The 13,015-nt window shown below is 42.1% G+C and overlaps 1 protein-coding gene across 3 annotated transcripts in view; it reads left to right on the top strand.

Annotated features, from left to right (window-relative positions):
• The window catches only part of COL14A1 (collagen type XIV alpha 1 chain), a 210,668-nt gene that overhangs the window by 96,857 nt on the left and 100,796 nt on the right, over window positions 1–13,015 (top strand). For all 3 annotated transcript variants that reach the window (XM_066265751.1, XM_066265750.1, XM_066265752.1), the window contains exons 21-23: window positions 2,203–2,325; window positions 4,896–5,045; window positions 8,515–8,631. In XM_066265751.1, coding sequence (XP_066121848.1) covers window positions 2,203–2,325; window positions 4,896–5,045; window positions 8,515–8,631 — 390 coding nt within the window. The remainder of the gene's footprint in view (window positions 1–2,202; window positions 2,326–4,895; window positions 5,046–8,514; window positions 8,632–13,015) is intronic.

The following is a 13,015-nucleotide window of genomic DNA, read 5'->3' as shown; positions in this document are numbered from 1 at the left end:
AGGTGAACTGGCCATGATGGTTAAGTGAGGACCATGCATAGAAACCCTTGGTCCAAGTACTAGGAAGTCTTAGTTGTCTTGATTACTGTGTGGTTGTCTATACTCACATGAAGGCGATCCCAGAACTGACTGGCTCAAAATAGCAACCATTTTACTATATAATGTATGATTTTGTGGGTCAAAAAATTAGGCAAGTCTTGCTGGGAAACCCTCTGTGTCACATAGTATTGATATGGCCACCTGGTAAGTGAGTTGTGTGGACGTCCAAGACAACTTCACTCACATGCCTGGCATCTCGGTGGAGACGCCTGGAAGTCTGGACTCAGCTGAGTCCCTCTGTCTCCACGTCGTCTCAGAGCCTCTCTATGTGGTCTTCCCAGCACAGCAGTCCTAGTTCTTAGGCGGCGACTCAGGACTATAAGAGCAGGGGTTCCAAGAGGAAGAAATTGGAAACTGACAGGACAGTTAAGGGCTCATCCTGAAACTAATACCGTGTCGCTTCTGCTGTAGTCTGTAGGTCAAGGTGGTCATAGAACCCATCCAGATTCAAAGAGAGGACCATAGCTTCCACCACTCAATGGGAGGAGAATCAGATAACTACTCCTATCTCTAATCTAACACAATTACCCAATGGTTAGGTGTGATTTGGTGCAGAATAGTGGCAAGGGCTAAATTCTCTACCTGGTCACCTAAATATGGATTTTTTCAAGTAGGTGTGCAAGTCATTAAAATTCTGTAGCTGCAGCCCAAAGTTCTGACTCTGCTCAGCTGAGCGGATGGGTGTTATCTCCTCATCTGACAGTGCTGGCGTCTCCTCCTCACCCCGTGCCCATGCTGAGTGCTTCCATCCACACCCCCACCAAGCCTGCTTATTTTGCTGAGGATTAGCCAGGGTATTATGAGTTCTAAAAGTTGCTACAGTTGCCTCCTCGTTGGTGGAAGGGGTGGGGGTGGGGGGAGCAGAGCAGTGGGGAGCTCCAAGCCTTCTCCCAGCTCGCCCGTACCTGGGCATCTCGACTTGATCTTAACACTTGACATTGGTCAAGACATTGGAATTTCTAACTTAGTTTAGGAACCACAGGCTTAAACAGCAATTAAAGGAGAAAATCAAATAGTATTCACCTAACAAATATGGAGTACCTACTGTGTGCTTTAAATACATCATTCTTATCTGTCTTAAATTAGAGTTGTAAAAAAATGCATGTAAGGGTGATTTAGAATTCACGTAATCTGTTATTCTGAGTTGGTTTTGAACTGTGTTATTTAGCACTCTAATGTTTCATCAAGTCAGTGTAAACCCCTTCACTGGGGGGGGGTTAGGGAGGGGAGGAAATAGGTGGGAAGGCAAAGGGTTTCCCTCTACCTGCCGATGACCTGGGCTCAGAGATCTATTTTTAACTTTTATATGTTAAAAATAAGCATCATTTGTAAAAGGGTTCCATGTTAAACACACGTGTATACTCACACAAATAAAAAACTCTTTAAAGAGTGTTACTGTAGAAATATGACAAATCTCATTACAGAAACACCATCATGTAGCAATAGCCCCAGAGTGGAATTATTTCAGAGTGTTTGTGTATGGCCTACTTATTTTAAGCAATAGCCAACACAACTAATTCCATCAACAACAAAATGATAAGCCTATTATCCACCAATAGGCGTAATAGTTTTCAAAGTCCTTTCACATAAAAAGCCTTAATGTTTTGGCCTTTTGGTAAACGATAACAAAAAAATTTTAAACAATATAAGCAATTTGAAGATAAAAGTAAAAAAACAAAATCATGGGAACCTTACCTCCGAGAATGACCATCATCACTGTGTGTGGTCACCTTTGAGGTTGCTAGGTGCACATACTTTGATGGTGGCACAGGGAGTCATGTAAACAGAAATTTTAATAAACCCTATTCAATCCAATTTTATTTCAAATTAACTGGAGAAAAAGAAACCAAACTGACATTTAGATGAACTGCTGATCTTCAGATAAAAGCATTTCATCACAAGCACAATGGTTTTCTATGTATGATATTTAATATTTAAAACAGCTGCGGATTCTCAAATGGTCCTCACTATGCATTTTAGTGCATTTTTTACCTGTGAATATTTTTAACATTCAGAAGATATTTCAGATTTTGTCAACAACACGGTAGGGTATAAAGATGGAAACCATACAAAGTCCTGTTTTTCCTTTTCTTTCTTGCTCAGTGCCACCCTCTGGTCCTCAAAACTTGCGGGTCACAGAAGAATGGTATAACAGATTACGTATTACATGGGATCCCCCGTCTGCCCCTGTAAAGGGCTATAGGATTGTCTACAAACCTGTTAGCGGTAAGTGTGCTTTAAAAATATATATATATTGTTAGCACAATAAGGCATCTTAATAAGTTATTTTTGTTTTGACTTTCTATCTTTAGTTTTAAGGAGTGGGAAGAATCTCTTTTTTTGGAAACAAAAAGGCGTTTCTAGGATGGTTAGTGTTAGAGTAGATATTATCAGAATGATGACGTTATGACCTTACCTAAGAAACGACGGGCGCATTAATGAGCAGAATCATACTTGATGTGCACCTGACCTACACACACCCCAGACAAGGAACCAACCTAAGAAAATCTTGACTGTATAGAAACAGGAAACATCTATGGCTCAGTGGATATATAAGCTCTCAACAATCACAATCTCTAATTTCTAATTCCTTTTCTACCTCTCACTTCTTGTGTTATTTGAAAAAAGTCCATTTACCAACTTCTCAGCCTCTCCCTCCTATGGAAACTCTGCTGGGTTATAAAATTAATCGAAACCCTAAGATTGTGATAGTAAAAGCCTTTTCCATTATCCTTTTAGCCACGTTGATAAGGAGACCACTCTCTCCTTATCACGTTATTATACCCTGCAGGCAGGAAATGACCCAAGTAGGGGCGATCGTGCCCTCCTCTCTACAGCAGTGGAGATGACTCTGTATACACCGTCACCTGTCATGAAGTGTTCACAGAGGACTCAAATAGCTATTCTAAGGGTCTCCTCAGGGTGCCGGACCTCAGCATTCAGTACTCTGGTTGTTCACCAGAAAGTAGTTCAGCAGTTATTTTTTTTTATTATTTGGCAGGGAAATTTTAAAAAACATTTTTTGGACCATTAAAATAAATTATTCCGCTCTCGAAAACCCTATTAGTCTCAAGCTGTCATCTGAGATGTTGTTCTTGCCTCGGTAACACTCTTCAGCCTTTTCTGTGTTCTTGTACCCAGGTACATACAACTAACACAGCCCACCTTCCAATTTCATGCATGTCTAGGAGCCATGAAAATGAAACAGCAAGAATGTGCCATGGATGCACTCGTCTGCTCGAGATGGATTCCCTGGGGGGTGGGGGGTGGGGGGGTTCATCACCAATTGTTTTTTTATTTGTTTCTTTTATTTAAGACTGAGACATGTGTTAATTGGCAAAACAGCCTTGCTAACTATGTTCTATGGCTCCTTTTATAAACATTGATTAGGTTTTCTGAGAGAAAAGTAGCTTTGTTTTAGGCCAGTGGTTTTCAACTGGTATAATTTTGCTGCCCAGAAGAAATATTTTTGATTGTCACAACATGGCAGGGGTGGGGGTTAGGGAACTGCCATTGACACCTAGCAGGCACTGTAAGCATCATGCATGTCACACTACCTTCTCACTACTGCTCCAGAGGAAAAAATTATCCAGTCCAAAGTGTCGACCGGGCTGAGCTTGAGAAATTCTGTTCACACTCAAGTGGAAGAATTGTACATGAGCATTCGCAGTGAGAGTTTAAGGGTGTGGAAAAATACAACTGAAATAACATATATACAGAAATATATAAATATATTGTTGGGAGGGAAGTTCTGTAGTAAAATAATGAGTATTTTAGTCATGAGTCACGAAAGCTCTTAAAGAATGTGATGGCCCTGGCCAGTGTCTCAGTGGATCGAGTGTCAGCCCAGCATGTGGAAGTCCCGGGTTTGATTCTCTATCGGGCACATGGGAGAAGCAACCATCCGCTTCTCTCCCCTTCCTCTACCCCTTCTCTACTTCTTCTCCTCCCTCAGCCAGTGGCTCGGTTGGTTCAAATGTCAGACCCAGGCCCTGAGGATAGCTCAGTTGATTCAAGCATTGGCCCCAGACTACTGTGTCAAGTGGATCCCTGTCGGGGCACATGCGGAGAGTCTGTCTCATTATCCCCCTCCTCTCACTTTTAAGAAAATCAGTGAGTACATGTGGGAAGAGGCAGAAGGTGTACAAATGTGCATGGAACTTAGCAAGGAATGTTTCTTATGCTAAATCAAAACTCCACTGGGCTGAAACAGGGGGAGGGGAATGGAAAGGCCCAAAGAAGCCAGCCGGGCAAGGTCCTTGGAATAAGACAGTCAAATGTCTGGTCTGAAAAGATTATTAGAGGAGTAGATATAACTAACAGTGGTAACATACACACCGGCACCCATGTGGTGAGTCAGGTAAGGCGTGGCGTCGTGATAAATGTTGCTGCTCCTGCCGCTTGCACACCTGCTGGGGCAAAGCTGGGGATCCGAGAAAAGGCAATGGGGGATGCCTTCCTCAGTTTAGCAAGTGTCCCAGAGCCTATGGCAACGTAACCGCTCCCCTGCGAAGGCCTCGCAGTGTGGTGGATGGTGCACTGCGAGGTGCCCCGGCCTCTTTGAGAAAGCGCTCAGGAAAGAACTGTGTTTGAGAAAAGAACGCTCTCCCTGGAAAAGCCCTAGCATGGTGGCCCGGCCCGCGATCTGAGAGCTGGATGGGGCCAGATTCAAACCCCAGCTCCACTGGCCAGTCCTGGGCAGCTGAGAAACAGTTGCAGGAGCACAGTTCACTTCAGGAGGGTTTCCATTTCTTTTCATATTGCGTTGTCACTGAAATACACCTTCCTCCTTTCAGTGGCTGGCCCGACCCTGGAAACGTTCGTGGGAGCTAACGTCAACACCATTCTCATCCCAAACCTCCTCAGCGGGATGGACTACAACGTGAAAATATTTGCCTCCCAGGCCTCGGGCTTCAGCGACGCCCTGACCGGCGTGGTGAAAACGCGTAAGACCGATGTCCCTTTGTCTCCTCCCCACGCATGCTTCTGCCGCCCTGTTTGTACTGTAACTCACCCCCTCCTTCCACTCGGCGCTCGGGCTTTCTTCTCCCCGGCGTCGCCCTTTCTGGGTGGCGCTGCATGGAAGGAGAGGCGTGTTCCCCCTCGGGGCTGTGGTCCAGAGTCCTGGCTGGCAGGCTGACTGTCAGAGCCTGGCGTTCAGCTGCACTTGATGGGGGTGGATAGGATTTCCTTCTGGAAAGTCTTTGTTGGCGTTTTTCAAATTAGGTGAAACTTTCCAACCAGCCTGTAGGCTGACACAGCCAAGCCAGGCAAAATTGGGACCGGGAAGGGGAGATGGTCTTTTCTCAAAGCTTTCACCCCTCCCCTCCTTACACACACACACACACAAACACACACACACACACCCCATGTCTATAAGACAGGTGCATCAGCCTAAGGACTTCCTTCTCTACCTTTTAAGGGTTTCCACACTTTCTGCACAGCATCTGGGACTCCTCATTGGCATACACAACTCCCAGACACCCATGGCATAATGCAGTGTTTCCAAACTCCAGTGTGTATATTCCATATTCCTGATGGTTGTTATACTTCCAAACCATCTGTTTAATGTATTTCTTCTTTAAATCGACCTTTTTTTTTTTTTTTTTTACCTAAATACTTTCCAAAACCCACATAACTACTCTAAACAGAAGACCAGTATTTTTAATACACATTCAAGATAATACCGAAAGCTCCACTCGGCTGTGTGTTCAGAGAACCCGCCCTGAGTGCATGCCCCACACTTGAGAGTGATGTCAGGGTACAGTCAAAAGTTGGAGCAGAGGGGGATTAAGGTGGGGTGAGGCCCAGGATGCAGAAGAAAATATTGGGCCCCTTAAAAAAAGAGAGAGACAAGCCCTGGCCAGTTGGCTCAGTGGTAGAGCGTTGGCCTGGTGTATGAAAGTCCCAGGTTTGATTCCTGGCCAGGGCACACAGGAGAAGTGCCCATCTGCTTCTCCACCCCTCTTCCTCTCCTTCCTCTCTCTCTCTTTCTCTTCCCCTCCTGCAGCCAAGGCTGCATTGGAGCAAAGTTGGCCCGGGCTGAGGATGGCTCCATGGCCTCTGCCTCAGGCACTAGAATGGCTCCGATTGTAGTGGAGCAACGCCCCATAGGGGCTGAGCATCACCCCCTGGTGGGCATGCTGGGAGGATCCCAGTCAGGCGCATGTGGGAGTCTGTCTGCTTCCCCACTACTTCTCACTTCGGAAAAATACAAAATAGAGAGAGAGAGAGAGAGAGAGAGAGAGAGAGAGAGAGAGAGAGGGAAAATAAAAATACATGTTAACCATATTTTTAAATAAATAAAAATTATTTTGTACTATTAATGTTAAAAGTGCACATATGAAACCAAACTTGGTGCCATTAGAAAAAAGTGTGAAGTTGGGGTTTTGTGGGGCCCTTCAGAAGTTGGGGGCCAGGGTGCACACCCCATGCGCCCACCGTTAAATCCACCTCTGAGTAGGAACCTTAAATCTGCTGCTTGTTAGTGTGACCTGGAGCAAATTAATTAACTTCTCGGAACCCAAGGATTCTTCACAGTAAAATGAACGTCCTAACAACCATATACAGGCTGACTGTGAGGGTTGAATAGATAATACACAAACAGCGTCAACCATAGGGCAAAGTGCTCAGGTAATAACTGCTGTTACAATTGTAGTAATTGTGCTTTATGCACTTGGCTCATATCTCTCACTCATCTCTAAACAAGTAATTAATCTGATCCATGGAATTATGCAAGGACCAGGTATATATTTTGCCAGATCCCAAGCCACTTATATTTGGCCATCAGTATTTTACACTGAGACAGCTCTTTTAGTAGAAGAAGCTTCCGTGAATTCTCTTGTATGGAGGATCCTGAAATCTTACAGGCTAGATACAGAGTTGATTTAATCTCCAAAGAAACTGTCTCTGTTGTCAACAGATCTAGGAAGCCTTTGGTCTCTGGGCCTGATCTGGTACTTGGCCATTCAAGTGCTGTTCTTCTGGGCACTGCCTTAACTCCAAGTAACCCTCTGTTGTGCTGTTAGGGTACCGCACAGGCCTTCCTTAGAAACGCCTTAGGACCCCGGTGCATTTTCTCAACCTCTCCTCCTCTCCGCTTCTCCAGCTTCTCTTCATTTTCCCCTCTAGGTTCCCCGTTGGGTCTGTACCATCTTTTCTGTCTCTCTGATTGTTTGTGGGTTTTTTAAATCAGTCTCTCTTACTCTTTTTTTGTCTCTTTCTATTCACCTTGCCTGCTTTCTTCTTCCTTCTGTTCCAGCCCTCTTCCCTCCCTTCAAAAATATGTTAAGTATTCCAAAGAGATGTGAAAAGACTGAGCAGGTTAAATTGTTTTATAGTCTATCGTGAAAGTAAAAAAATTAGATCAGCTTATTATTTGTTTTCTCTCTCCCAAGCAAAGTAACATTCCGTACAATAGCCACGAAAGTCATTCGGGTGTTTTTTAAATTGAGTGTGGCTATAGAAACCATTACTGATTTTCATTTTTGTGGGGGGAGAAAGGGCGCTTAATTGACCTTAGGAAAATGGGTCTTCCCTCTCTGATATAACACAAAGGAACAGAGTACGGATGTACATTGTGATTAGATAAGATTATTTTTACCATTTTGAAGAAAAGTAATTCTGAGCTCTCTAAAATCCTACAAGGTACTTAAGAGAGAAGTAAGAAAAAAATGAGATGGCTGAGAATCAGCGGTCATGAGAGAAAGCAAATATTATTGATTTTTTTTTTGTCTTGGATTAAATGATACACATTGTACACTTACTCTTCTAATATCTTGGGGAAGCAATATTTTTATTGCTTCTCAAAATAGCTGTTTGGTGAATTATTTTTGAATATTAGTGTTCTACGATTAATAGGAATCTATGTGTCTGTTTTTTAAATTGTATTTTTGTTTTCTGTGTTAAATCTTTCATTTTAAATTTTCAAAAACGTGTTCCCTCTCAGTCATGGTTTGAAGGCCAGTCCTCATGAGACTGCTCTCCTCTGAGTCCGACTTCCCCTTGTGCCCTTTGCTCTTCCCTTTCATTGAAGCCATCACTATCTTCTAGTGGTTGGTAAATACATATTGTATTTAGTCTTTATTATAAAAGTATTATATTAATTTTGAATATAAAAAGGGATGATGAAAAGTCCTGCATAATTTCACTGTTGCATCAATTTTTTTTTTTTACTCTGGACCTATATTTCCTCTTGTTTACAAATATGACAGACTATATAATACATAATGTTTTGCAACTGCTTTTTTATATTATACGTTGCTTTTTTTTTGCAAAATCTTTATTGAGAGTTGATGGATTTCTTCCCTCCTCTCGCTAAGGAGCTTTGCATTAAAATTTTATCATGTGAAAGGCTTGGGGACATTTGTGGCCTTGACTGCAATGTAACACAGTTATGTTTCTATTTCCTGGCAGTGTTTTTGGGTGTGACCGATCTTCAGACAGACCAGGTTCAGATGACCAGCCTGTGTGCTCAGTGGCAAGTGCATCGTCACGCCACTGCCTACCGGATAGTTATCGAGTCCGTGCAGGGTAAGTGCAATTCACTGCGTCTGTTTTTGTCAAGGACTCAAGTCCTTATTCTGTGCGCGTCACTATGGACAACATGCCCATAATATTAGGCAAGAGCTCTGTTGTTGGGGAGGCCATACTGTGTTGTGGATCTTGCAGGATATGGAGCTAGACGGGCTGGGTAAGCCAAATACGGGACCTCTCCAACCTCCACTTTCTCTTCTGTTAATGAGTGGAACCGTAGTGCTGATCTGGTGGCATTCTGTGCAGGATTAAGTTGAGAGAAATCTGTGTCAAGAACTTGCAACTGTGCTTTGCGCACATTAAGCAACTGAGAAGTGCTAGCTGCTCTTAGTTGTAGGATCAGAATAACCAGGATCAATATACATTAAAATTAGCGCTATTTGTTTGGTGGTTATTTAGTGGGGATCCAGGTTTGACTTCAATGTTTTCCTTAGTGATGCTTTTTGCTTCTGGGGGTAATTGCTGAGCACCAAACTCTCATTCAGAAGATAGTATAATGTACCTGTGCTATCCCGGCAGGTTCCTCAGCATTACTGTTCTTACACACACCTACAGTGTGGGATTTGGCTTCCTAAAAATGTTGCTTATTTGATTACAATGTCAAGAACAACAAAAGTCTGATTCCCAAAAAGTGAGTTTCTAGGAAATGTTAAATTTATTTCCACATTACCAGCATAGATAATACTCAGAAGAGGAGATCAAATAAGGAAAATTACTGTAATCAAATTTGTGTTATCAATAGAAAAAAATATCATATATATATATATATATATATATATATATATTCTTGTTAAGTTTAGGGGGGGCTATGGGAGACACTAGAGAATCCCAGTGATTTTTTTTTAATCTTTCAAGTTAATAAAATTGTTAATTTTTTTTCTTTCTGGACAAATGATCATGGTTTTCCTATTTCACAAAAGCGGAAGGAGCCCTGGAGGGATAGCTTTGTTGGTTAGAACATTGGCCCAAGGAGCAGAGGTTACTGGTTCGATCCCCGGTCAGGGCACATACAGGAACAGATTGATGTTCCTATCCGTCTCTCTCTTGTGCTCGCTTCGGCAGCACATATACTATCCGTCTCTCTCTCTCTCTCCCCTTTCCTCTCTGGCTAAAATAAATCAATAAGAAATTTTTTTTTAAATGCAGAAGGAGCAAATTTTGGGGGTGTAGGTAGGACTGGGTTTAGTAGCCTATACATCACAGGCTATAAATACATTCAAAATGCAAAAATCCCACTTCTGATCTAATCCTGACAGTGAAAAGCACAGTTTGTGAGCACAGAGTGCTCAGAGCATTTGGAAATATGCTGAGAATATGAGAATAGAATAAGAACACCATGAGAAGAGATTGTGCCCACCCCAACCACAGTATTGTCTCAGCACATGGGCTAAACCCCTAATTCCTTGATTGCTTGTGTGTGATCCCTGGGAATTGTTTTAGCCTGACATGGGCTAAACACAAGGGAGTGGTTTTAATCCAGAATGAACATTGATTAAGGGAAAGTCGAGACAAGTCACAGGGATTTTGTGGTTGTATTTAACATGATTAATGGAAAGCTTAAGCCACAGTGGATGAAAGATTTACAACTATTTGAGAAACAAGTATAAAATCTTGAGTTATGTTTTATTTATCTTTAAATGACTAGCTAATTGACACTTTAATATGGAAGGGTTGACATTTAGTTGTATTTGTTTAGCTTTACAAAACAATAAGTCTAAAAATCACAGTCCTGAATGACCACATAATTCCTTTATCTTTATGTAACACTTAAGAAGTTGACATGAGGGAACATATTTATCATCTTTCATAAAAATTATAATTATGTAGATTGATATAAAATGGTATAAAAACTGACTTATCAGTGGAATTGGTGAAATCCATGAGTATTTTAACTAAATGCTTTTAATTTATCATATTTGCAAAACAGCAATGGGATTCTTATCAGAGGATATGATCGATGTGTCTGGCAACAACCCGGTAATCCAAAACCTCAATAAGTTCTTTTTGAAGCCAAGGTCTTTGCTAGCAAAAATATATATATAGATCCACATTTCTTTCTTATCTTCAGGTTAACTTGACATGTACTCCTTCAGGATAATTTTCAGGCTGCCAGAAACCTCTTTAACAGAGACTCTATAGTCTCAATTAAACAAGAATGAACAAACCTATTTTTCATCAATATTTGTAACTGAAAAGATTTATGCGCCTAATTGGCCTACGTCTCATTTACCCAGTAGTCTCACTGAATATCATTAACCAACTGGACAGCAAGAGACTCTAATTGACAGCCTCAGAAAGGAGAGTTAGGGGTGGTGGCTGAACGCGGAGACGGCAGTGAGGATTATGGTAAGATATTTTAACTTACATAGTTTAGGTCAAGGAATAGTCTTTCTACTTTGGAGTGGGGAAGAATTGGGTTGTTTCTTTCTTCTTCCCCTTTTAACCTGATGAGTCCCGGAGTTCCTGCTGTTTGAACTCTGTAATAGCTCCCAGTGGCTGCAGACTTTTAAATTTGCATCCCAAGGAAATATTAGAGAGAAATGGGACCTAAGTTTTCCAAGTGATGGAGAAGAACTTTATCCCTGGCTGACCTATTTCTTTTCTTTTCTTTTTTCTTTTCTTTTCTTTCCTATTAAGTGAGAGGAGGGGTGGCAGAGACAGACACTCTCTAGCGCCCTGACCAGGGATCCACCAGGCAAGCTCCCCATAGGGTTATCCTCTGTCCATATGGGGTGTGGCCCTGTTGCTAAGCAACCAAGCCTTTTCTTAGCACCTGAGGCGAGGCCACGGAGCCATCCTCAGCACCCAGGGCCAACTCGCTCCTATCAAGCCATGGCTGTGAGAGGAGAAATGAGAGAGAGAGAGAGAGAGAGAGAAACAAGAGGGGAGAGGTAGAGAAGCAGATGGGCGCTTCTCCTTTATGCCCTGGCCAGGAATTAAACCCAGGACATCCACACACCAGGCCAATGCTGTACCACTGAGCTAACCAGCCAGGGCTGGCTGACCTATTTCTGAATGCCTCTGACAAATTCCTACTGTTTGGCAGGTAACATTTTCCAGATTTTTTTTGTTAATTTTTAAAAAAATATATTTTCTGTGGTTCGGTCATGTTCACTTGTATTTTGAAATGAAGTCAGTGACGAGACCTCTGTTATAACCGTAATTCCCGGTCAACTCTCTTCTTTGGTCTTCAGTTTCTCTAAAATGTCTTCTTTTGGGGTTTTTCTCTCAGGTGAGACCTCTACATTTCCAAGGGTTTTGTGAACAAAGTAGCAAGGCTGTATTATTCAGATTCTGTTTGTTTGTAAATGGCAAAGATGCAGATAAAAGGGACTCAAGCAAAAGGATCAACTTCTTGGCTAGTGTACTGCAAAGTTCAGAAGTATCTGGCTTCAGGCACATCTGGATCTAGGTGTTAAAAAATGTCATTCAGATTAAACCTTGCTTCATTCTTCTGTCTCCGTTCCTCTGCCTTTATTCTCAACCAGATTCTGTGAGTTGGCCCCAGTCAGATCCAGAATTACAACTTCCCAGCTTCCAGTAACAGTCTATATTTAAAAAAAAATGGAAGAAAGAAAAAGCTTCTCTTTCTCAATTCTAACAAAAGTCCAAGAACTGAATCACGTTGGTGCAGTTTGTTTCAGATGCCCCCCAATCTGTCACTGAATTCAAGGGTATGAAATAAATGCACTGGTTGGACCTGGTTTCCTTCCACCCCTGTATCTGGAAAGGGAGGGGTGTTGTCTTTCTGGGTTTTTTTCCTCCAAAATCATAAAGACCACGAGTGGGGAAGAACAGATTCAAAGAAAGAGGGATTAGATGCAAATCATGCAAAAACAACAGATGTTCTATACCCACGTAAATATTATGACGTTTTTCATAGCCAAGACCCAAAAAGAAAAAGATTACCAGAAGGATAAGATCCTCTCAGAAGAGACTGAAATAAAATCTGTTTTTGAGTCAGTCATACACTTGCCAGATTAAATTGTAGGCTTTTGGTTAATAGTAGGACAGACCAAAGTCGGAGGTTTCTGGTAGATCTTGGGTGAATCAGAACCACATGAGAGTCTCCATGAGTTCTGCGGATGCTCAGGAGTCCTGTCTCTCTCCAGCTGTTTTGAGTTGACTTGGCATCCAATATTGGGCATAGCATTTCCCTTCAAGTTCATGTGTTTATATACCACCTGTAATATCCCCTCCCTCATCTCCATAACTTGATGAATTTCTTTTCAGTCTGCTTAAAAGGAAACAGTTCAAAGGATGCTCAACTTGTCTTCTATCTTTAGATGTCGAAATGTCACTTTTGCAGCACCATCTATTAACAAAGAGAGTTACAGCAGAGTGGTGAGCCTACCTTTAAAAGTAAAGATCATAAAACAAA

Source organism: Saccopteryx bilineata, chromosome 3 (genome assembly GCF_036850765.1).
Source record: "Saccopteryx bilineata isolate mSacBil1 chromosome 3, mSacBil1_pri_phased_curated, whole genome shotgun sequence".
NCBI classification, from domain to species: domain Eukaryota; kingdom Metazoa; phylum Chordata; class Mammalia; order Chiroptera; family Emballonuridae; genus Saccopteryx; species Saccopteryx bilineata.
This window is presented reverse-complemented; position numbering and strand designations above follow the sequence as displayed.